The sequence below is a fragment of the Macrobrachium nipponense genome, chromosome 32, assembly GCF_015104395.2.
Source record: "Macrobrachium nipponense isolate FS-2020 chromosome 32, ASM1510439v2, whole genome shotgun sequence".
Taxonomy (NCBI): Eukaryota; Metazoa; Arthropoda; class Malacostraca; order Decapoda; family Palaemonidae; genus Macrobrachium; species Macrobrachium nipponense.
This window is the reverse complement of record NC_061094.1, coordinates 57570270-57597769: the sequence shown is the minus strand read 5'-3', so window position 1 is coordinate 57597769 and position 27500 is coordinate 57570270. Positions and strand designations below refer to the sequence as shown.

General features: G+C 35.7%; 1 protein-coding gene across 1 annotated transcript in view; it reads left to right on the top strand.

Moving 5' to 3' along the window:
- Positions 1 to 4660: 4660 nt before the first annotated feature.
- The window catches only part of LOC135207514 (calcium-activated chloride channel regulator 4-like), a 58222-nt gene continuing 35382 nt past the window's right edge, over positions 4661 to 27500 (top strand). Inside the window, 9 exon segments of the mRNA XM_064239335.1 lie at positions 4661 to 5212; positions 6388 to 6509; positions 7542 to 7650; positions 11376 to 11498; positions 12500 to 12646; positions 14606 to 14833; positions 15271 to 15576; positions 16952 to 17134; positions 21056 to 21176. Coding sequence (XP_064095405.1) covers positions 4694 to 5212; positions 6388 to 6509; positions 7542 to 7650; positions 11376 to 11498; positions 12500 to 12646; positions 14606 to 14833; positions 15271 to 15576; positions 16952 to 17134; positions 21056 to 21176 — 1858 coding nt within the window. The 5' untranslated portion in view covers positions 4661 to 4693.

Here is a 27500-nt window from a genome sequence, read left to right as displayed (position 1 = left end):
ACTGTGATTAATGCGGGGATAAGTGTCCACAAGATTGGTAAAATATGCTTTATGGAACATTAATGGAAGGGAAAGCTAGCATGAAGTTAACTAACAAATCTATGCAGGTTTCTGGGAGTGATGATAGTGCAAGAAAGAGAATAAAATGGATCGGCTCTCCAATCTGGTTTTATAAAAGAACACATGTTATGAATTTTTATTTTTTAGAGAAAACTGCAATAAAAAAACAAAGAAGGGGAGTGATTTATGGCATGGAACGAAGGCATTAGGTTGCCCAGAACAAGTCTGACAAAATAATGTGAAACGATGGAAATATATATTTTGGATATTCTTAACCAATCTAACACCGTTTCTGAAAACAAAAGACGGCGGTTCTCAAGTGACTGATTACAAGCATTTCGACCACCTCAAGAAAAAAACGTGTCAAAAGAGAGAGAGAGAGAGAGAGAGAGAGAGAGAGAGAGAGAGAAGAGAGAGAGAGATAGTTTGCGGTCCCAAAATGTAATTTTGGCCGGCAGGGAGAGTTAGTGTTCAGCCAACTATGACCCAGATAATGGCGAGGCAGCAAATTGAGAGAAATCGATGTCATTGTCATTCGTGTTTTAAAAATCTGATAAAAAAACTCTTTGTGAAACACATAATTAATTTCACGATAAGGCAGAAAACGGAAGGAAGGTAGCATACTTGGTAACATTATTGTCGGACCTATTCTGCATTACAACATGTAATGAACAAATGTCGATAATCTGTTGCATACCGCATGTCACAAACATGTTGAAAACGAATCTTTGTCTACTGGATGCTCGCATAAAGAACTGGTTTGGGACGATGAAAAATCACTTGGTATTGAAAACTATATGTATATATATATATATAATATATATATATATATATATATATAGTATATATATATATACACTGAGAGAGAGAGAGAGAGAGAGAGAGAGAGAGATTGGCCATAACGTTTAACTAGGGCAGACTCAGAATTATATGCAGCTTAACGAAATTCGAAGAATTCAGGAATAAATGACATCTATATATAAGTCACAAAATACATCAACTAAATGTTAGTGATAAATCCTCATATATTATGTGAACAAGTCATATTTAACTCCCAACATATTCATCAGGAATCTGATAAATCAGAAAAGAGACAGTGGACATATTGGCGTCAAAAAACGTTTAAGCGTCAGAAAACGGTTCAGCTTCAGAAAACGTTTAGGTGGCAGAGGACGTTTAAGTATTAAAAACGTTTAGGCTTCAAAAAAACGTTTAAATGTCAGAAAACGTTTAAGTGTCAGAAAACTTTTAAGTGTTCGGGAACATTTAAGCGTCAGAAAACGTTAAGCTTCAGAAAAAGTTTAAGTGTCAGAAAATGTTTAAGTATGAAAAAATGTTTAGGCTTCAGTAAACGTTTAAGTATTAGAAAAACGTTTATGTGCCAGAAAAACATTTAACGTATCAGAAACAACTTTTCTCAGGAGACGTCTATGTGGCAGAAAACGGTGAAGTGTCAGAAACGTTGAAACTTCTAAAAACGCTCAAGTGTTAGAAAATGTTAAAAGGACAGAAAACGTTGAAGAATCAGAAAACGTTAATCGGTTTCTTGTAATTCTTGTCAATCAAAATTTTAAGAATTTTTGGAACTCTATATTTATTAAAACTTCCATTTTCTGTAAGAGTCAAGATATGAATCTGCATACGTATGATGGCATGCAATATGTATGCCTGTATTTATGAACGAAATGCGCATGTATGTTTCAATAATTTAATAATTTAACTGTACTTCAGCGTATGCGCGTGATTATGTTCGCAGTAGCGCGCATGCGCTCGCATGAGGTGTCTGCTTGACTGGAAATTAATCATGAAAAGACTCCCAAAGTGGGACCATTTCTTCATGAATATTTTATTCAGGCGTGAATAATTAGGAAAACAAATGAAAATCGGTTTATATATTTTAATTTGAGCGCATTTCAAATTAATTAATACTGTATATATGAATGCTAGTCACTCCCTCCCCACTTCCAGGGTACACTACAAAATAAATTAATTAGCTGAAATAAAACGGTAAGCTTATTTAGGCATATATATATATATATATATATATATATATATATATATACATATGTATAATGTGTGTGTATACATGTATGTATATTGTGTTTATTTTTTTTGGCTGGAGCCATCCAGTTTGGATATAGTTAGGACAAAGATATAATTTATTGTATAATACTGTTTTACGTATGCAACCTGGTAGTGCCAAGTCTTTACAATGAAAACATTAGACTATTTATGCAAAGGCATCTTTAATTAGACAGCAAGACTATCCTACCTGTCTTGTAAATCACCTAATCTAATCTGGTCTATGACTAAGGTCTTTCCCAGAAGTCTTTTCCATTAACTAATCTCAAAACCTCATTAACGTAAGTAGTCTCCTATGCGAGAGAAGACTGAGAAGAAAAAATATGATGATGAGATCTGTAGAGATCATGCAAAGACATATAATGCTTACGAGATCTGTACAGATTGTATGGAGATCGTGCTTAGGACATGATCATGATGATGAGATCTGTAGAGTGTGTGTGAAGAAAGATAGAATGATTATGAGATATGAGATCTGAAGTGATCTTGTGAAGAGAAACAAATAAAATAATGATTATGGAATCTGTGGATATAAAAAGAAGATGATTGTGGGATCTGCAGAGATCATGCAAAGTAAAAATCAGATAGTCATGAGATCTGTATAGATTAAGTGAAGAAAACTAAGATAAGGAGATCTGTACAGGTAAAACAAGATGATTATGAGATCTGTAGAGATCACGCAATGTAAAAAAAATAAGATGACGATGTGATCTGCAGAGATCATTGAAGAAAAATTATGATTAGGATATCTGTAGAGATCAGAAGCGAATCCATTTAATTATGAAATCTGCAGGGATACACTATGATAATGATGAGATCTGCAGACATCATACAAGGAAAAATAGTGATTATGAGATCTGTAGCGATCAATCAAAGTCCCATAATTCAGTTAGAAAAAAAAAAAAGTCTTCTTCGCAGACCATCTTGTGTATCTTCTTTGAAATTTCCAAAATCTCCTTTTCCAATTCATGGTGGCGTTCTCCTCCTCTCTTTCTCTCCTTCTTTAGTTCCCCTGGGGATCTTCCATTAGCGAAATCGTCCAAAGGGAATGCTCGCAAATTAATTTTCCATTCCTGAGAGACCAAAAAAAAAAAAAAGTAAAAAAAGGGGTCTCAAGGATGGTAGGATTCCTCCCTCCTACTTCTCGCTTGCCCAGAAAGCAACGGGAGGCGTTTTAATTATGACGTGTAATTGCAAGTGTGCGTCCAGTATTTTTCCTAATCCTTCTGGTGGCGCTGATTCTCCGCCTGCTGCTGGTGTAGCTCTTGAGCCTTTATACCTGCCTGCCTGTTGGGGGTGTATGAGCTCCTCCCCCTCCTCCCCCTCCTCCCCTCCCTCCCTCTATTGTGTTCGAGCTAATGAACAGAGGGCGTTTCATTTTGCATATGGGAAAGGGGAAAAATCGGGAATGTAGGTATGTATAACCAATACGTCGGGATTCCTTTGAAGTTCGGCCAGAAGCATGGCACAACAGATTCATCTTGATAGAGAAAGGGCAGAGGGGAGGGGGTGGGCAGGGGAGGGCGGGGGAGATATTATCCACGCTGTTTGGTGGGTAGGTGGATGGGGAAGGTAGGGTGTGAGAAGGCGATCAACAAGCAGAGTATTTACATACAGAAATCAATGCTTACGGATGCTGTGATTCTCTCTTTCCTCTCGTAAATGTTGATGGTCTCTATTTGATATTGGAAGTTTAGACAAAAATAAGGGAGAAATATTGGGTAATGGTGTGTTGTTTGAATCGGATATTTGGCTCTAACCAACCCTCTATGTGTATAATTTTCAGCATTAAAACGATTCATCTAATAGGGTCTAGCTCCAAATACTGGAAGAACAACGATCATCTATTCTGTAGTTTTAAACGTTAAAACGACTTTCCTGATAGGTTCACTTCAGCAATGACACTGAAGTGTCAAAATCACAATTGACATCTCTGTGGAGGAAACTAATAGCTTCAAATACTTACAAAAAAGTCTCACTGAGAGTACGTCAAACGCCTCTATCTTGCATACAGTGTTGAGACCCCTACTTTCCAATACGCATCTTCCGTTTAATTCATTCATCCATTTTCAGATTTTTCCTTCAGAATTATATACTTTTTTCGCCAGCCTAACACGCTCCATTCTTCCTACATGCCCAAATCCATTTTTACACCACTTACTTTGTCACTTCTATGTAATTATACATGTCTGAATTTTTCAGTTCTTCCACCACAAATACTATATCAGCATTCACCTTTAAATGTTTCACCTTCTTTCTCTCATTCTAATTCTACATTTACTCTTCACTCCTATAAAGGGGAGTTGGTGCAACAATTCCTTAATGCACTTCATTCTTGTCTTCTTTAGACAAAGTTTTCTTTTAATGATAATGGGTGTAAGGGTAGAAATATCATCCCAAAAGCGCTAATGGAAACAAATATAGTAATATTTTCTAGGGGTTCTCAGTGTAAAGAAAGTAATCCATTGTGGTATTTAAATACATTATAATTAATCTCCATTTTCTTTCTCCTTTCCAGACGGTGCTAACATCCTGGTCAGAAGCACTACACATGGCCACCGAGGGTATGCTCTCCCTAAAATCAGCATCGGTCATATACCCACGCCACTGGACAAGTAGGTCTTGCGTTCCCCATCCGTCACCTAATCCGCCTCCAATACCCACGCATCCCCCCCACATAAAGCTGGGCGCCCCCCACCCAGTCTTCGGAGACTCCCCTTGGACCCAGCAGAGCCGAGGCTGCGGCCAACCTGGGGACTACATCTACCTGGGTGTGGGATTCCTCGAAGCCGCCAACAGCTCCGCGAGTCACGTCTCGAGGGCGGCCAGTATCTTAGTCGGGGAATGGGGCAAGTACCGCTGGGGGCTATTTTCGGAGGCCGGCCACGCGGGAGACCGCCTCTACACGCCCTTGTACCGTCACGGACAGCGGTGGGAGGCGTCCGTCTGCACGGACGTCCGGGTGCCCTCGCCCATCTGCCATCCGGATCACGCCCACCACTGTGCCTGGCCCCCGGAGGCGCACAGGAATGCGACGTCTTCGCTGCTGTCCTTGCCTCACCTTCCTCAGGTGAGATGTCGAGGGTGTTGTTTTCTTTGATTCCCAAAATACTTCCAAATCTACAATGCACTTCACGTCAAGTTAATAATAACCTACATCTAAGCCCTGTTTCAATAAGGCTTCATTGTATGTCATACATTATATATATTGATTGTAATAACGGTTTACAAATATATGAAAAATCTAAAGATCGTTCTAAATATTCGAGATTGTTTCATTCTTATATTTTCTAATGAAGGAAACATAGCAATTTCATAAATATCCTTTTAATGAACTGAAAAATCAAATAACTGCAAATAACCGAAAAACTTCTGAAACGCAATTAATATTGTAAATTGTATTCTTTATATAATTTTGAGAAAAACTTTTAAACAAATGCCCAGATTCCTCTATTACTAACTCTAAAAAACTGAAAAAGCCCTAAAGAAATTAAAGAAACTAAAACCTACCTAAATCATTCTATTACTAACCTCTTAAAAATGACTAAAAAACTTAAAGGAAAAATCCAAAAATTACCCAAATTGTTCTCTCACCAACATCTTAAAAAGAAAAAAAACACACACACACACAAACCCTGAAAATACTTTACAAAACTCCAAAAACTTACTAACATTCTTCTATTACCAACCTCTTAAAAATATTTACAAAAGCCCCAAAAAATGTTTTAAAAACTCCAAAACTTTCCCAAAATTCTTCTGTTTCAACCTCTTTAAAACACACACACACACACACAAAACCATTTTAAAAAACTTTTAAAATAATAAAGAATTACACAAAATTACACAAAAAGCCCTAAGAAATGCTTTAAAAACTCCAAAACATCCCAACAATTCTTGTATTTCAAAATTCTTAAAAAACACACACACACACACACAAACCATTTAAAAAATTTTAAAACGCAAATAAAATTACACCAAAAAACCCTTTAAAATTGTCCAAATTCTTCCATCACCAACCTCTTAAAAACATTAAACACGACCCCCAAAAAACTAAATAAAGAAAAAACTGCTGACTTCTTCACAAAAACCATTTAGAAAAAACTTTTAAAACGCAAATAAAATTACACGAAGAACTTTTAAAATTGTCTAAATTCTTCTATCACCAACATCTTAAAAACGCGATAAAAACGCCTTTCAAAAACCCTAAAAAAAGAAAAGAAAAACTGCTGACTTCTTCTTTGCCAGGTCACAAAATTCTGTGATTCAAAGAGCCACAACCAAGAAGCCCCGACGAAGCAGAATGCTTTATGTGACGGTCTCTCTGCCTGGGAGGTTATGAAAAGGCACAGCGACTTTGGCGAATCTCGGTAAGTATCTTATCCAGTCGCTCTGGCTTTCTTTCTTTCTTTAAAGAATTCTTCTTCTGTTGGGTTTTCATCGGGTTTGGGTTTTATTATGACGGTTATGTAAATTAACATATAAATTATTTTTTAAGTGTAAATAGTTAGCAGAATTATAGTATTTGTTATGGAAGGGAAATGTACATAAATGCACACACACACACACACACACACACACACTTATACATACATACATATATATATATATATATATATATATATATATATATATATATATATATATATATATATATATATATATATAATATATATATAGTATATAGAGGGTGTCCATAAAGTCCCAATACCATTACAAGTCCTTATTACTAAGAATGGTACTGGAACTTTATGGACACCTTGTGTATGTGTGTGTATATATATATATATATATATATATATATATATATATATATATATATATATATATATATATATATATATATATATATATATATATATGCACACGAAATCGTTTCATGTTGATTAGATAACAATAAAATCTACTTTCACAGACACATACCAGGTTTAGTATTGACTAAAACTGTAGTTCGCCCTAATTTGATTAGTGTCTAATGGCGTTAGAAATATGAAGCATTGGGGAAGTACATAAGCTATGAATACAGATTTAAAACTTCATTATACAATTTATCTTATAAAATTAATTCAGAGAGAAATAGGAATTGCAGGTTTCTTTTTCACAAATACTGGCGTCGTTTTCGAATTGCATGCAAACTCTGCAAGACTCACTCAATGAATATAGTTTCTAATATATAAAAACAAAACGTATTTACGTAGAAATAAATGAGCCAAACCTGAAAAAAAAAATAAAACGCAGTGTAAAATTTACATGCGAGAAATTCTCCAATACGCCTGCTGCATCCATTTGACCAATGCAATGGCCTGTTTGTATTATTTGCTCTCCCCCTTTCTCGCCTTTATTTTATTTTCCACCTTCTTCTTCTTCTTCTTCTTCTTATATTCTCCGTCTTCTTTTTACAGATCTCGCAGGCCTTCAGCAGGGTACCTTTCCCCGCAAATTCACTTTATACGTAAGCCAACGCAGAGGTTCATACTGCTAGTCGAGGACACTACCGTTATGAATGTTCAGGTAAGTATCACGCGAAGATTTCTTGGTCCATTTCGGATTACCTGGGCGAATGGGGAAGGTTGGGGAGGGGGGGTAAGGGGGAGGGGGGAACGAGGATAGGGGTTGGGGGAGTAGGGGAGTGGAATGACGGAGGGAGGGAGGAGAGTAAGGAGGGGAGAAAGAGGAGAAAAATAAGAGATAAGCTGGAAAAGGGAAGAAAACGAGGCTTTCTGGAGTTAGATCAATGCTCTGGTATAAGAGAGAGAGAGAGAGAGAGAGAGAGAGAGAGAGAGAGAGAGAGAGAGAGAGAAGGTTGCAATGTTAGGGAAGACAGAGAGTGAAACAGGAGTTGCAATATCAACGGAGAGAGAGAGAGAGAGAGAGAGAGAGAGAGAGTAGTGTTGCATTATCAACTACGAGAAAGACAGAGAGAGAGTGTGTTGCACTATCATCCAAGAGAGAGAGAGAGAGAGAGAGAGAGAGAGAGAGAGAGAGAGAGAGAGACAAACTTGTTTGCGCAATCAGATCAATAGGTTAAATCTCGGTTGCTTTCTAAATAGATCAGCTAAATTAGCGACACCAATTATTTGTTTGTATTGAAAGAGAATCCTCCTATTATATAAACAGGAAATAATTCTATAACAGTTCTAATTAATTAGTAATCCTTTGAACCAAACAAAAACTTCTTTTAGTTTTTTTCTGAAGAGGGAAAAAGAAACCCACAAGATTATTGAATATAACTCATTCACTTGTTTAATCCTTTGTTAAAAATTGATTCAAAATTTTGGGCTCATATATATATATTATATAGATATAATATATATATATATATATATATATATAATATATATATATATTATATATATATATATATATATAATATCGTTTTTAATTTTGTTTGAACTGAAAAATAGTTTTCTCTATGAATTTTGAACTAATAAAAAAAAGTAATAAACTATCTTTACAAATTTTGAAATGCAAACAAATAATGAGTTTTCTCATTTTTGGTAATTTTGAAATGAGAGAAAAAAAAAGTTCTCTTTACAAGTTTTGGAATGATAAAAAATACCGTTTTGAATCCAAACCCTGAACTGTCAAAAAAATCTTTTCAACAAAAGCCTAAAAAAATATTGAGGATAAATAAACCAAAACGACAGTAAAGGAAAGGAGTGCCGTCAAGGTAAGGTAGAGAGAGAGAGAGAGAGAGAGAGAGAGAGAGAGAGAGAGAGAGAGAGAGAGAGGTGCATTCTGATCAATAGTTGACTTCCAGGTATGAAGGTTAACAAAGGGTGCTACATTCAGGTCACAACCGTCGATTTCACACGGAAATCCTTTGGCAATTTGAGGAAATTAAAATGGAAAATAAAGTAAACACAATAAACATTGGAAACAATAAATGTCAAAGAATAAATCTCAAAGAAAAAAACATAAATACATCGGCTTATCACGACTAAAATGGAAGGGATGAGACAAATTGAGAAATATTGGTGTGTAAATTCTGGAGATATTGAGAACAAATAAAGGCGAGAGAAAAGATGGGGTTGCAGTTATTTGGCAAACAGAGAGAGAGAGAGAGAGAGAGAGAGAGAGAGAGAGAGAGAGAGAGAGAGAGAGAGAGAGAAAGGATATAAGAGCATGAAAAGGAGAGAGAGAGACACAGAAAGGATATTAGAGAATGAAAAGCAGAGAGAGAGAGAGAGAGAGAGAGAGAGAGAGAGAGAGAGAGAGAGAGAGAGAATGAGCAGAGAGAGAGAGAGAGAGAGAGAGAAGAGAAGAGAATTGAAGAAGGATCTCACAGAAGGTAACTTTGGAACGTAGTGGAAAAGTTCAGAGCCAGGGTCAGAAAGGCGCAAGAGAGATTTGGGAGAATATTGGGACAGATGGTAAGGCGAGCAGAGAGAGAGAGAGAGAGAGAGAGAAAAGGACGGACCGCAAGGTCTCAACTGGAGAAGAAAAAGAGTTGAATAAATTTAACTGTCAGGTACTTTTTGTAGAATTTATATGAATATTTTTTTCGTTTGTGGTTTAAACAGTTAAATTTATTTCTTGTGTATTGATGCAAATAACTAATCATAACTTAATCTTTTATTCGCCCTGAAGAAATAGAAATTTTTTGAATTAAATGATAACAACTTTTGAAATAGATATATTAAAGAATTTATTAATTAAATTAACCCTTTTCACACACTAAATATCATTGAATATTGGCAAACATATATGTAAATTGTGACCTATTGTTTGCTTTTAAATAATGCCCTTAGCAAACAATTTCTGTGAATTGTTCAGGATTCCTGCTTCAACATCCGCCCCCTCCCCCCCCAAAACACACGCACCGCAAAAATTATTTAATAACGCATAAATCTACACTTAACTGTGCTAACTCATACAAGAAAAAGAAACATTTCAACTTGCAGAAATTGTTCATATTTTCAACTTGCAGAAAATGTTAATATTTTCACTTGTAGAAAATGTTGATATTTTCAAGATGCAGAAAATTTTAATATTTTTTTATTACTTAATAAAAAAATATTTTATGATCTGAGAAATATAAATATTTTGCGCGATTATTTCACAAAAAAATATCTTTTACATTGCAGAAAATGCCAATATTCAGCATGATCCTTTTACAGCAAAAAAAAAAAAAAAAAAAAAAAAAAAAAAAAAAAAAAAAAAAAAAAAAAAAAAAAAAAAAAATGAGCCAGTAGCACTGCAAAAATATTTTATCTATGTCTCCGTGATTCTATAGAAAAAAAACGGACAATAACAATTATCACCAGAATTGCAAAACGTTGAATATATTTTTTATGATTCTGTCACGAAAAAAAAACATAATAATAATCATCCGCAATATTGCAAAACATTAAATCTATTTTTCGTGATTATCAGGAAAAATGTTTACCAGAATAATAATAATAATAAAAAAAAAGAACTGGATAATAACAGCTATCGCCAAAATTGCAAAAAATTAAATTTATTCTTCGTGATTCTGTCACGAAAAAAACGGATAATAATAATTATCCACACTATTGCAAAACATTAAATTTATTTTTCGTGATTTTCAGGAAAGAAAATTTTACCCGAATGAAAAAAAATGGACAATAAAAATTATCACGAATAAAAAAAAACTGGACAATAACAATTATCACCAAAATTGGAAAACATTAAATTCATTTTTCGTGATTCTGTCGCGAAAAAAAAAACGAATAATAATAATTATCCACAATATTGCCCAACATCAAATATATTCTTCGTGATTGTCAGAAAAACAATTTTACCTGAAAAAAAATGGACGATAATAATTATCACCAAAATTGCAAAACTTAAAAATTTATTTTTCGTGATTCTGTCACGAAAAAAACGGATATTAATAATTATCCACAACATTGTAACATTAAATTTATTTTTCATTATTGTCAGAAAAATAATTTGACCTGAATGAAAAAAAAAAAACTGGACAATAACAATTATCACCAAAATTGCAAAACTTTAAATTCATTTTGTTGATTCTGTCATGAAAAAACCCGGATAATAATAATAATTATCCACAATATTGCAAAACATCAAATTTATTTTTCCTGTTTATCAGGAAAAAGATTTTACCCGAACGAAAAAAAAGAAAAAAAAAGAATGATAAAAAAAATTCATCAGAAAACGGAAACGTCCCTCCATACTAGGAAGCAGAATACTTCTGTAACAGTCGCAGCAATAATCTTGTTTGCAATAACTGTTTTTGCTTTGCTTTGCAGCGCCGTTGGGAGTTCGTCAGGAAGGCGATACGTCGCGTCGTCGTCTACGACCTCCCGAATGGTGCCGAGGTGGGCGTCGTGGTCTTCAATGCCATAGCCAAACAGGCGGCCCAGCTCTTCATGGTGAGGAATTTTGGGGAAAGGGATGATTTGGCACTGGTGGTTAAATGTCATTGATTCGTATTTATTTTCAGTGGAATTTTGGGGAAAGGGATGATTTGGCACAGGTGGTTAAATGTCATTGATTCGTATATCTTTTCAGTGGAATTTTGAGGAAAGATATGATTTGGCACTGGTGGTTAAATGTCACTGATTCGTATTTATTTTCAGTGGAATTTTGGGAAGGGATGATTTACAACTGGTGGTTAAATGTCACTAATTCGTACATCTTTTTAGTGGAAGTTTGGGAAGGGATGATTTGGCACTGGTGGTTAAATGTCATTGATTCGTATTTATTGTTAGTGGAGTTTTGGGAAGGGATGATTTGGCACTGGTGATTAAATGTCACTGATTCGTATTTATTTTCAGTGGAATTTTGGGGAAGGGATGATTTGGTGGTTAAATGTTATTGATTCGTATTTATTTTCAGTGGAATTTTCTGACCTTCAAAATTGGTGGTTCAGTGTTAATAATTTACATTTATTTTTAATTGACTTCCATACTATTGATGAGCTTTACCGTATTATATTTTCATTTCTCATCTCCAAAATTGGTGGTTAAATGTCATTAATTTCCATTCATTACCTAATCGTTATTTTTGTCGAAATAAAAAAAAATCTATAAATAAAATTGGAATACATTATGAAAAAATGAATAAAAGAATGAATGAAAAATCGTATAAAGATAATGCAAAAACGGCAAAAGAAAAAAAAAATATATAGAATAAAAGAATCCAAGCAATTTCTCTACCAAATCTATATTTCAACCACAGACGGTCAGTTCACTTCTCTTGAAAAAAAAAAAAAAAAAAATAGAAAAACAAAACAGAGAATGGAACTGAAGGGAATAAAAAGCTAGAGAGAGAGAGAGAGAGAGAGAGAGAGAGAGAGAGAGAGAGAGAGAGAGAGTGGGGTTGGGGGCCAGCAAGCAATTCCTCTAACAGATCAATATTTCGGGGCCCGCAGCTGGAGACGACTTCGTCGGACCTTCGTGAGCGAGTGGGGTCCTCCTTGCCTCGAAATCCTTCGACGGCCCGCTCCAGCCAAGCCTGCATCGCCTGCGGCATCCGGAAGGCCATCAGCATCCTGCAGGAGGCGAAGGCCTCCACACAGGTAATAATAAGTGACGTTTGTTCCTGAGTGTGTGTGTGTGTGTGTGTGTGCTGCTCCCGTAAGACGTAAGGATTTTTTCCATTTTGTTTTGTGATTTAGGCTGAGGGATGTAAGGATGTTTTTTTATTTGGTTTCTGGTAATATAAATGTACGTCTTCAGATCCGCTGAAATTTTGTGAAATATTTCTGTAATTTATGGTTAAAAAAATATCCATCAGTCTTATCTTTGAGCAGCGTAACTGATCATTTCACACATTTGGTTATTCATTTATACGCAAGCAAGAACATATGAATGTTATGCTGTAGTGTACCTACACACATTCATATATACATATAGGTAACAAAAACCTCATGTATATTATATATATAGTATTATATAGATATATATATATATATATAATTTATCATATATGTATATATATATACATATATATATATATATAAAATATATATATATTATATACTTAATTCTCATATATATATATAATATATATATATATCATATGATATATATATTATATATATATATTATAATATATATATATATATATATATATATATATATATGAGGCTTTTGTTACCTATATGTATATGAATGTGTGTACGTACACTATAGCATAACATTCATATGTTCTTGCATGCGTATAAATGTATAAAAATATATATATATATATATATATATATATATATATATATATATATATATATACATATATGTGTGTGTGCGTGTGTGTGTGTGTGTGACTGGGACTCAGCTGAGATTCTCTTTCATTCCATTGGGTACAAAATAAATAAGCTGAGAATGTATTGTGCCTCTACACGGGCTGTATTCTATTGTTTAAACAATGGCACCCGATTCACTGAACTTGTCTTTTGTTTAAGTCTGACACTTTTACCCCCACCCCCTTTTCTTTTCTCTTTTTTTACTGCTAAAATGGAACGTGTTTTCCTTTTTCCTAAGTTGAAATGAGGACAATTTGTTGGTTACATCTCCTCAAGTTTTTATGGTAATTTATAAAATTCCTCAATATTCAGGCATGATTTCTGTTGAGGTATATAGATTAATTTACTAATTTCCTGTCATTAAATATTTTTTATATACGAATATATTATGTAATTTTTTCTTTAAGAGAAAACATCAGTTTCCTTACGACTCGAAAGAGTCAAGTGAAATGTTTTTGATGCTCATTCAAAATAATTATACCGAGATACAAGAGACTGTATTACCTTATGAGAATGTATTCTTTCTAAGCTTATACAGAGTATGACTTTCTTAACTGTCATTTCAGAGATGTACGAAAATTGGGACTTTGCTCAATGTATATATATATCTTGGGTTATTATTGCTTAAACTCTTTCAGGTTTCTAATCCTTGCTTTTATTTTGCTTTGAGAAAATAGAAGAGCAATAACTAACTCTATTGAGGCTCTGTCGAATGGGGACACAGCCTCACTGGATTTCTGAGCACACAGGGTAGTGAGATGAAAGAGTTTTACAGGCAGGGAATACATGATACTGATGATTCTGGGTTCTGGTTCCTAAAGCATGTCTTGGATAAGTACTTAAATTGTTTAAATTAAAATGAAAAATTATCACGTGCAGTATTAATGTATCATCATCCATTTAAGGTTACTGTGTACTTAAACAAACATTTACTTGATTTTTAAGCTGGCTGTGAACACAGAACACGAGTAGTATTATGAATTGTCAGACTTACAGATAAGGAATAGAGAAGTACTAATGACGATTCTGGAATATGGAACCTAGTTCCATAAACATGTCCTTGATAAATACTTATATAATTTTAATCAAATTAAAGAAATATTCACTTGTAGTATTAATCAAGTGTCATAACTACTGATGCCCAATAACTGTAAATATATAAGATGCTTAGATTTCGAACTTGAAGCAATAAACGTACCTTCGTTTAATGAGGATTTACTCAATCACCGCCCACAGGAAGCCAACATAGTCCTCGTGACCAGCGGAAGCCACGCCCGCGAGGCGGAGGCGGAGGAGGTGAGGCAGATCGTCCTCGAATACGGCCTCCGCCTCCTGCTGGTGCTGTATCCCCTGACGGAGAAGCCGGGACTCCCCGCCCCAGATCATTCCCTGGTCCCCATCTCCAAGGAATCCGGAGGGAGAGTTTTCACAGTCATGGACGAGGGCGTGGGAATCGATTCGAAGGTCAGTAGGATGCCGTAGGATATGTGTGTGATACCTGTAGGATGGCAATAGGATACCTGTAGGATACTTGTGGGATACCTGTAGGACACCTTTAAGATACCTGTAGGATACCCATAGGATACCAGAAGTATACTACATGTAAGGCACCATTAAGATACTTGTAGGATATCAGTGGGATACCATTAGGATACCTTTAAGATAACAGAAGGATGCCTGTAGTAGGATACCGGTAGGATACCATTGTAGAATACCTGTAAGATACCTATAGGATACCTGCAGGTTACCTATAGGATACCAATTGGATACCTGTAGAATAGCTGAAGGATACCAGTAGGATTCATTAGGATACCACTAAGATACCTTTAAGATACCTATAGGATATCGTCCAACTTCTCTGAACAAGGAAATAAATGTCTCTGCTTACTTTCCTCCCGAAGGTGAGCATGCTGGTCTCCCTCATGGAGGCCCTGACTGCAGCAGTGGCCGCCGGGGGCGCCGTCACGCCCGTTTTAGTCCACAGCGCCACCTACAAGGGCGGGATCGCTTCCCTCAGCACGGGCGCCTTCTCCCTGGACGACTCCGTGATGGCGCATGCGCGCTTCGCCATCTACTACTACGACCTGAACCACGTCGGGAACACCATTCATCTGACGTCGCCGTCAGGAGCGACCTTCGCCTCCGTCAACATGCAGGAGGAAGACGGAGACGTGAATATGATCTTCGTGAACTTGCACAACGCGGAGGTGAGCCTGAATTCATATCGAACCTAGGTCTCTCGAATGAAAGGTCAGGGCTATGATACCAATTGGCCCCACGCAGGTCATACGAGAAGGTGGAATATGAGTACTTGTGTACCTGCGTATTTATGTTTCTATTTCTTTTTATTTATTTATTTATTTTTTGAGAGCCCAGGTTCGATCCTAATGTTAGCCAAAGAATTGTGCAATATGTTCTTATGCGTTCACATACACACACACATACAAACATATATATATATATATATATATATATATATATATATATATATATATATATATATAGATATATATATATATGTATAGTGTGTGTATGTGTGTGATAATAAGAGTAGTAAAATTTAACAATATAAAAACAAGGACCCATAACTCAAGTCTTTGATATCCACCAGCAAGGAGAAAAAACACCATCAATTTTGCTCTGCAAAATTTTACTTCAACATTTAAGATTAAAAAAAAAAACAGCCTTAATTATGAGGTTATCTCGCAACTTCAGAGTTTGTAAAAAAAAAAAAAAGAAAGAAAGAAGCTTAATTAGGCGTAAATTTGATGTTTAATTACGAAGGATTAAGCCTACGCGAAAATGATCGACGTAAGAAAAAAAAATCTTAAGATGTTGACAGACTAAGAAAGTTTAAGAAGCCCATTAAACTTTATTAAAACCTCGTCGTTACAATTAACTTTGTTGTTCGTGTTACACATAATAACGAAACTCTCTCTCTCTCTCTCTCTCTCTCTCTCTCTCTCTCTTTCGCTCTTTTCCTTTCTTGCCTCTCTCTCTCTCTCTCTCTCTCTCTCTCACTCCCTTCCTTCTCTCTTCGCTCTTTTTTCCTACCTCCTCCTCTCTCTCTCTCTCTCTCTCTCTCTCTCCCTCTCTCTCTTTCTCTCTCTCTCTCTCTTTTTCTGACTGTATGCCTGTCTGTCTCACTCCTTTCTCCCTCTCTCTCTCTCTCTCTCTCTCTCTCTCTCTCTCTCTCTCTCTCTGACTGTCTGTCTGTCTCATCTCTCTCTCTCCTCTCTCTCTGTTTCTCTCTCTCTCTCTCTCTCTCTCTCTCTGACTTCCGTCCTGTCTGTCTCACCTTTCCTCTCCTCTCACTCCTTTCCTTTCTCTCTCTCTTCCTTCTTTCTCTCTCCTCTCTCTCTACTCTCTCTCCTCCCTCTCTCTCTCTGTTTGTCTGGGGGGGGGGGGGGGGGACTGTCTCACTCCTCTTTTATTCTTTCTCTCTCCTCTCTCTTCTCTCTCTCTGTATGTCTCTCACTTCCTTTCCTTTTCTCCTCTCTCTCTCTCACTCATCTCTACCTTCTCTCATCTCTCTCTCTCTCTCTCTCTCTCTCTCTCTCTCTCTCTCTCCCCGCAAAACAGCGAGGCGTGTGGAGATACAAGGTGGAGAACCGCGCCGACTCACACCAGGCCCTCCACATCCAGGTGACGTCACACCCCAATTTATCTAGTGACGTCGTGGTGCGTGTTTGGACGAACCAAGACACCATCATTAACATCGACGAGGAACAGCAGAACCCCATTATCCTCTACGGGGAAGTAAAGGTGAGAATTCTGGGGCCTAATTCCCCTATCCTCGATGGGGAAGTCGAGTTGGGTTGGAATTTCGCCGGTCTAATTCCCCACTTCCCTGATCCGCTGTAAACTCCTTTGGCCTCCAGCGGTCCCCCAGTCGTTCACAATGGTTTCCATTGGTTCCCCATGATGCCCAATGGTCCACAGTGTTTCCCCATGGTTAACCATGATCTCCCAAATGGTTCCCCATGGTTCCACATGGTTCCCTATGGTCATCCATGTCCTCTATGGTCTCCCATGGTTCCCCAATGGTCCCCAGTGGTCCCCAATCGTCCACCAAGGTCCCCATTGATTCGCTATGGTCCCCAATCGTCTCGCATGGTCCCCCATAGTCCCCAGTGATTTTCCATGGTCCCCGATAGTCCCACATGGTCCCAGTGGTCCCGCATGACCCTCATACTCACCCCCCTCCACCAACAACCTCCCCCCCCCCCCCCCCCCCCCCCCCCCCCCCCCCCCCCCCGCCCCCGGGTAACCCCGATGTTTCAATCAGAATCGTCAATAACGTAATTTTTCCTGACACATATTCATGTCTGCGCAACTTCGCCTTTCGTGATTTCTAAAATCCTAATTGTGCCCTGTCCATCATAGGATCAATCTTGCCATCCGACAGTGAAACATTGAGATAGATTTGCGTTTGTTTTTATAAGGAGTTTTTTTTTTATAAAGAGTTTCATGAATTAAAGCAAAATTCAATATTAAATTTTGAGGGTTTCTAAGCAATCTGCTTTGTTGGGAATATCTTAAAAGAAAACTATCAGAACTGCTGCTCAGGTTTGTTTAAAGAAAATATTTTTTGAAAATAAGAAATGTTCCTAAATGTTATGATCTTTTTTTTTCTATTTTGAAAGTAGATAATTGTAATATTTCTTGTAGGGAAGTTATTTCTTAGTAAAAAAATAATTAGTTTTGAGAAACTATCAGGATTGTTCAAGTTTATTTCATGGAAACGTTTTTAAGAATGAAAAAAAAATGTCCCTCTATGTCCAGATCTTTTTTATTTTGTATGTAAAGAATTTTTCTCCCTTTTTTGTGCAAAGAAAAAAATTCTTCATAAAAACTGCAAAGATTTTTTTTCAAAGACAAAATTCTATATAAAAACTACTATTTCACAACATCACGAACATCCCATCCTAAATCTCAAAAGATACAATGTCCCGTACCTGTGCTTCTTGCCTCAAAAATGCAGAATAATTAAACATTATTATTTCTCCAAGTCTCGGCGTTAGAGCCAGTCATTAATTCCATTCCCGATCGCAGTAACTCAATTAATAATTTTTCCGGTGGGGAGGAAAGATTTTAATAGCGCCTCATTACCGCCTTATGGAAGTGCGGATTCTTAATTCTTTCGTGGAGGCTGAGTAAAAGGAGAGAAAGATTCTTTGAGGGAAAGATTCCTTGAAGGAACGATTCTTTGAGAGAAAGATTCTTTGATGGAAAGATTCTTTGAGAGAAAGATTCTTTGATGGAAAGATTCTTTGAGGGAAAGATTCTTTGAGGGAAAGATTCTTTGAACGAACGATTCTCTGAGGGAAAGTTTCTTTGAGGGAAAGATTCTTTCAGGGAAAGATTCTTTGAGGGAAAGATTCTTTGAGAGAAAGATTCTTTGAAGGAAAGATTCTTTGAGGGAAAGATTCTTTGAGGGAAAGTTTCTCTGGGTAGTGACGAGTCCGATCTGTTAATTATCCTTCCAAAGTATAGAGTTAATTGGAGGATTCTAATGCCATTTAAAAATAAAAAACTTAAAAATTCTCAGTGATTGTTAATAACTTTAACAAATGCAATAATCAGGCAAGGACGATTCTCATTGCAACAATGAAAGAGGGAAGATTCTGTCATTTAGTAATGCAACTCTTATGAGAGAGAAAATTTACAGCTTTATTGAAGAGAGGGAAGATTTGTAGTGCCATATTAGTGCAAAATATGAGAGAGAAGATTAAAAGTGTTTATTTAAGAGAGGGAAGATTCGTAGTGCTAGACAGTGTAATATATGAAAGGGATGATTTACAGTGATTATTCAAGAGAGGGAAGATTCGTAGTGCAATATAAAATAAAAATCATGAGAGGGAGGATTTACAGTTCTTATTGAAGAGAGGGAAGATTCGTAGTGCCATATAGTAAAGTAACAATTATAAGAGGGAAGATTCGTAGTGACATCTGTTAAAAATGAGAGGGAGGACTTACATTGCTCCTATAAGAGAGGGAAGACTAAAATTGCTGACTAATAGTGCAATATTTAATGGAAGGGGAGATTCTACGTAAGTGTCAGCTATAATACAACAAATATGAGACGATTCTCACCCTCGTTTAACAGCACGACAATGAGAAGATTCTCGGATTCCCAGAACTAATAAACAATGCCACAACAAAACGTGGGAATCTGAGCTAATTATTAATGCAACAATGAACTGAGGGGAGAAAAAAAAACAACTGTAAGAAGGGGGAAGGATTCTGAATTGAAATCAATAACGCAGCAATGCAGGAAGGGAAGATGTTCAGTACCTGTTATTAATGCAGAAAAAAAAAGTCCTTTGTATTTTGTGAGGTTTCACGGAAAGCGTGGAAAATCTTTCGCACCCGTCCAGAATACCGACGAAACTGGGAAGGGGAGTAGTCTCATTGGACATTAATTAGCAATGCATACGAAGCTGGGGTCTTGGGGTGGGGGGGGGGGGGAGTTGTGTGAGTGATATTCTGATAAGTCATCAAGACTATAACAACATGATGCAAGAAGATATGTGGCCTTGATAAATGCATCATGAAAGTAGCATGGACAATGCGGCATTGAAATGATGGAATGTATATATAATAGCCAAACAGCCATTCATATTACTGAAAGAAAGAAACGGTATTTTCTGACTGCCATAAGAGAAGGAGTATTCTCAACTGGCGCAGGTAATGCAATAGTAAAGAGAAGAAATACTCATTAGCCATTAGAGAATGAGCAGGGAATTACGTAAAACCGACTAAAGAATAATTCAAATTATATCTGAGCCATGTACTAAGAATGAGCGTAATTCCTTAGGGGGCGCTGGTAACATTACGCAGATTGCATCCATGAATATCTGTGATATGTCCAGTTAACTGGCAGATTTCTTAGTTTTTTAACACCAGCCAACATTATTGGTAAAATTATTATTAAATACCGAAACGCATAAACGCAAACATCTCCTTTGTTCATCCTTCATTCTATTTTCCATCCATCATCATCAATTTACAGGAAAAACAAAACGTAATACGACCTCTAGCAACTCAGAACACGTGCAAGATTTTCACCTCCTGCATAAATTGTAAACATTACGTTCTTAACTTAACATAAATCAAAATGTGCTAAAATCTATGGTCAAATAGATCCTTGTTTCACCAACAAAAATTAAAATAACTATACTATATTTAATTACAAACAATTTTTCAGTGCTGTTTAACATGCATATTTACTTTTTACATTGTCAATCTATTTAAAAGAATCACAAATATCCTATCCTAAAATTTCTGTATCATTAACTCAACGCATAATACCTTTTTCAGACCTTTTTAGGCTCTCCCATAGACCTTTCCTAACCCCCGGCAACAGGAACAACAACAAAGTAGTTTGCAGGCTTACTCCCAGAGTACGCAAAACCTAAACTACTGATTCGCCAATCGGTTTCAGATCGGGGGAGCAGCAGTAATAAATACAAACTTCTCATTTACTCATCCTTTACTCCTGTCGTCATTCCTCACCACCAATTAAAAAAAAAAAACTGATTCGCCAATCTGTTTCAGAACGGGAGAGCAGCAGTAATAAATACAAACTTCAAATTTACTCATCTTTCATTCCTCTTGTCATTCCTCACCAGCAATTAAAAAAAATTAAAAAATAAAAACTACTGATTCGCCAATCTGTTTCAGATCGGCGGCGCGGCAGTCATGAATGCCGGAGTGATGGCCACGTTACAAAGATTAGGAACCAACGAGACAGGTGGTACCTACTCACCTGTGCGGGTACCTCTTCTTGATTTGGGGACTGGAGGTGAGTATAAGGAACCTTTCCTTATGTTTTTTTTTTTTTTTATTAGTTGTAATATCACAGCATTTATTCAATTAAAGGATTTACTACTTTAGATAGAGCTTCATGCAACTAACTTATTTTTGTATGATCATAAACAAAATGCTTTGCAATTATACGAGAGCTATCTCATTCATAATGGTATTCCAAATGAAATTTTATTAGCCCAAATGGTTTGTCAACATCATCAATTGAAAGGTAATCGCCAGGCGATGATCCAATTCAAGGCTTGTTGAGAGAGAGAGAGAGAGAGAGAGAGAGAGAGAGAGAGAGAGAGAGAGAGAGAGAGACTGTAAAAATCTATCTAAATGCCTTTATTTCACGGGCTAAGAGTCTTGCTCAAATCCTGCCTTAGTAAATAAGGTTAATTCTTGTTGGATTCATCTCACTCTATTAGGAAATACTCATGGATCGATACGTCTATATATATATATATATATATATATATATATATATATATATATATATATATATATATATATATATATATATATATATATATACATATATATATTGCACCCAGACTGTACAGTGGTCTGACTCCATTCTGCACTTTTAGAAGCAACACTATTTTTATTTGTTTATTTACTCAACCACTGTCGTATCATGGCAATTTATTTTACAGCCGTCGTTAAGGTACGAAATCCGGGTCATCTTTCTGTTGCGTTCAGGTAACTTTGCCAGTTTTGCAGAGGGAAAGTTTGGCAAAGGGGGGAGTTGTTCCCATTTCGAGGTTGTTTTTAAGGGGCCACTTCCTCGTTCCAGGGAACACACTGTAGTGGGGAGTTACGGAGATAAAAAAAACACAGTTGGTTGTGATTATGTTGTGCTTATCCATACCACACACACACACACACACACACTCAGATAAAAATATATAATATAATATATATATATATATATATATATATATATAATATATATATATAATATATATATATATATATATATATATATATAAAGGTTTTTGCCACGCAGAAAAATGAAAAAATTCGTGGCAAAAAACCTTTATTTATACATAGCATCACGTTTTAAATACTTCGTGATCAAGTTAATTCATTATATATATATCGTATATATAGATTATATAGATATATATATATAAATATATATATATATATATATATATATTATATATATATATATATATCTGAGTGTGTTGTGTGTGTGGTATGGATAATCACAACCAACTGTGTTATTCTCCGCAACTCCCCCACTACAGTGTGTTCCTGGAACGAGGAAGTGGTCCAGTAAATATATATAATATAATATATTAATACCATAAATTATATATATAGATATTATAATATATATAATTATCAAATTTATAAAATATATATATATATATAATATATATAATATTTTAAATATATATATATAATATATATATATAATAATATTGTTTGTCTGCAGCATGTAGTGTTTATACAACAATTACAAAGTCATCAAGTTTTCACAGAACAATGAATTGTTGTGTCAACAATAGAGAAATCTTACTATGAGATTTTACAACGCAAAACACAACCATGTCCTACCACCATTTATTTGTTCACTGCTAAATCTAGTTATTCCTTATGTGGATTACAGTAATAATTTTCGAATACGTATCCTCCTGTTTAAATTCTATATGATTTACTTGATGCATTGAGGGTACTCTTATCATTCTTGAATTAATTCTAAGGATTTATTCAAGCACCACAAAGAAAATCTGCAAGCGTTTCCAAAGTTTGGAAACCTGATATCCGTTAATCCCCTGCCCTCAAAACCCGACATGCCACAACTTCCCTTATCGAATAATGCGAGACAGGACCTTATTCCCCCTTACGTACAACTGTGCCAGTTTAAATGGAAACATTATTACCAAACATTAAAATGCTCCACAGCTTCCCACGCAAGCTTCCAAAGTGAGAGAGGGAATATTTTAGGTAAATGTTTGGCGAACGGTTTCAGACGTGGTGGTACTGCTCGAACACACGCGTCATTGGGCTGAAATGACTATTTCTCTCTACCTCTCTCTACACGAGAGGAAACCCTCTCTGGGCGAAAATCAAAAGGGTTATATATATCTATAATATTACGGGAAGCAGACAAACTGGGACCATTAACGCCGCTTCACATGGAACGTATGAATGAACTGGATCAGCAGCCGCGGGGTCCAGGGAAGATTAGCGAAGATTTGGCCAAGGGAAGGTAGAAAGGTAGGTGTCCGATGGTTGTTATAGAGAACGGGGGGTTCTGTATAAGTTGGAACAGAAAATGGGATATCCTGGTCATAATATAAGATGGAACATAGAAAACGGGATGTCATGGTTACAATTGTATAAACGCAAGAGTTCAAACAGAAAACACGTATCCGGTTTACACGATTGTGGACACAGGGTCGAAACATAGAAAATTGGATGTATTGTTTATAATTTGTGGACATAAGGGTTAGAACAAAGAAAATGGGATGTCTTGGTTAAAATAAAAGTGGATTTAGAGTTGAAACATAGAAAACGACATATATACTAGCTATAAGGGTGCTGACATAAGGTTGGAACATAAAATGGGGAATCCTAGTTATAATAGTGTTGACACAGGGGTTGAAATATAGAAAATGGGGTGTCCTGGTTATAAGAGCGTGGATGCAAGGTTGAAACATAGAACACGGAATGTCCCGGTTATAATAAGTGAGTGTACATAGGGTTGAAACAGTAAACAGGGTGTCCTAGTTATAAGTGTGGATACAAGGTTGAAACATAGAACACGGAATGCCCTGTTTATAATAAGTGTGTGTACATAGGGTTGAAACATAAAATGTGATGCCCTGGTCCATAATACGAGTGTGATCGTAGTGTTGAAACATAGAAAATGGGTTGTCGTGGTAAAGGGAAGATATATGATATTGTGATTGGTATATGACAGATACAGACACAATCCTCTAAATATTAAAAGTAGGACGGAAGTTTGACTGTTCTGGGTATAGAGGACTTACTGTAATGGTTAAGTTGGGCATGGAGGATTAATGTGATGGGTACAGAGAGAGAGAGAGAGAGAGAGAGAGAGAGAGAGCGAGAAGAGAGAGAGAGAGAGAGAGAGACGATGGGAAGGAAAAGACAGCGATGGGTATCACGTGAAGGGAAGCAGTGAAGCGTGATGGGTCGATTTAGATATTCAAATGTGGCAGGGAAATGCCAACCCCCGGGGGCAACGCCCCAATTACCTCCCCCCCGCCCCCCCCCTCCCCCCAACCCCCTGTCTCTCTCTCTCTCTCTCTCGCTCTCTCTCTCCTCTCTCTCTCTCTCATAAAGATGACAGACAGACCGTGACGTATAAACCTGAGGAAAATCTGAAGGAGAGATTTCATCTCTTTTTATTTTGCTCCCTCATAAAATTTCTGATTTCTACATAAATTTTTAAATGGTTAAATATTCTCATCTATTTCTGCATCAATCTTTATATGGTAAAATATTTTCCTATAGATTATCGCTTCCAACGCTCAGAAATTAATTCATTTCTCAGCTACTCATATTTCTGCATATGTGAAATCTTATCTTTCTGTTTTATTGATTTAACTAAATCTTCAATTGCGTAATTTTGTGAATGCTAAGATATCGTTTTCTGTTATGGGATGCAATTCAGATGTTAGTTTTAGCCAAACCAAATTATATTGTACGTAGCTGGACACTAACCATTCAATAAAAGTGTGGTGTGTGTGTGTGTATATATATATATAATATATATATATATTAATATATATATATAATATATTATATATATAATATAAATAGATGTAATATATAATTATAATATATAATATAATATAATATTATTATACATATATATATATGTGTATATATATTATATAAATTTAATAAATTATTTTATATATCATATATGTGTGTGTATATATATACATATATATATATATAATATATATATATATATATATATATATATAATATATATATATATATATATACGTAACTTTTTATAGAAATAACAAGTAGCTAAACAAGGCAGTAAATCACATTCTCCGTAAAAAAAAATTCTATTATTGATGTTTGTAGCAATTTCCTCTAGACTCCAAAAGCTACTCCCTCCCCTTCAATTTCAGAAAGAGAAACCCCAACTGGTTTCAAAGAAACAAGAAAACTACATTAGTCATTAAGCGTGAACTGAGTAAGTAAGTAAGAGTTGAGCAAGACTTCTGAAACTTAAAAAGGAAGTTTCACAGCCGTCTTGTTTTTCAGTAGGACGAACCTGACCACACAACATTTTTTTTTTCTTTTTCAACCAGAGTAACAAATTGTTGTCGAGGAGAAACAAAAGTCTGAGTCATCGGGAAAATTCATTGATAACAAGGCTCTGTTCCTTGAAACATCTATTTGTCTATACGGCAAAGTGCATAAATGAATTGGATAACTCAAGATAATGGCAATTGTAACAGATATTCTTCAAGACCATAATATTCAATTGCCATCATACTAGCCTAAAGTAATTCTCCTACTATTTTATGATTCATTTACCTTTTTTATCTATTTATATATTAATTAATTCATTTATTATTGCTTTTTTTAATAACTGATCTCCTCATTCTGTATTTACTATTACTTATTGCTACTTTTTTCAAATGAACACCATATACTTTGGAAGCCCCTAGGGGCTTGCTCCATATGAATGGGTTCATCTTTGAATAATAATAATAATAATAATAATAATAATAATAATAATAATAATAATAATATTAATAATAATAATAATAATAATAATAATAATAATAATAATAATAATAATAATAATAATAAAGGTATTTATCCTAACAATGGCTTCTTGGTCTTAGATCCTTTGAAAGACACTAGAATGTGTAAGAGTCCTGTTTAAGCAGCGAGATTAAATTACCTCTAGAATTTTCGTAACATAATCACATTCACCTTTATCTCGTTGCCTTTGTCAGCACAATACATCTCTGGCTTCATTAATTCTGACTTCATTAATTTTGATATTAATATATCATATTACAACAGATCATCAAGGTAAGATAAGAAACTCTTAGTTGCAGTTATCATCAGAAAAACGTTTGTGTAATTATATAACAGTTTTAATTCCGCCGGAAATTACAGTAATTCTATTTGCACAATTATACCTTCAAGGATGGTGGTATCTCACCTGTCTTACCTGTAATTATGAAATCATCGTCATTCTGCGTGTGTGCGCTTTTTGACGAATGGGGATTAGATGAAGGTTAGAGAAAAAAAGAATACTAATAAAACAAATAGACGATTTAGGCAAAGGACAAAGGCGAGGATAACTACCCATAATTCATAAAAACGAGACAGCGAAAGCTTATTCGTTCAAGTTACATCACAAATGTTGCCAGACTGCGCACATACAAGAAAAAAAAATATATCCCCTCGCATGATAGCGTGGAATTAGGGTCCAAATGGCCTTCCTTAATTGACTTTAAAACCGATGGAATTGTTTTTTTTTTCCTTTCACGTGTTTGTGTGTAAATGCAACATTGTTTTCATATTGTCATCGGGAGTGCAAACAAAGTTAGTGCTGTTGTAGGGTCATTTTTGATGAATTGTTAAAAGGGTGATGGATGAATACGGCAGGAGGATTTGCTATTGATTTACACGACAGTCGTGTGCAGGTACTAGGTGCTATATTTACACGACAGTCGTGTGCAGGTACTAGGTGCTATATTTACACGACAGTCGTGTGCAGGTACTAGGTGCTATATTTACACGACAGTCGTGTGCAGGTACTCGATTTACACGACAGTCGTGTGCTGGTACTCGATTTACACGACAGTCGTGTGCTGGTACTAGATTTACACGACAGTCGTCTATAAGCACTAGATTTACACCATAGTCGTGTGCAGGTACTATACTTGTACGACAGTCGTGTGCAGGTACTAGATTTACACGACAGTCGTGCGCAGGTACCAGGTACTATTTTTGCACGATAGTCGTGATTTTCAGATTTCTGAAGATTCATTCAAATCTTATAGTCACGATTAATTACTACACTTGTTTCTTTGTCTGTCTGTCATAATCACTAGATAGATTGATTACCTGTAATCGTAAATGCAATCTTGCCTGAGAGCATAGACAGATTAGAAATAAAGGTACATTGATTTTCTCGTAGACATGATGTTAAAAATTTTAAGACACATCTTGCAATCTTTGAAACCATTGCATCTATCGCGATATTACTCATTTTATGCTTTACATTCATCTACTATATGAAATGTGAAACGAATTATTGTTAATCATTGGAGAGAGAGAGCAAGGGGGGGAAGGG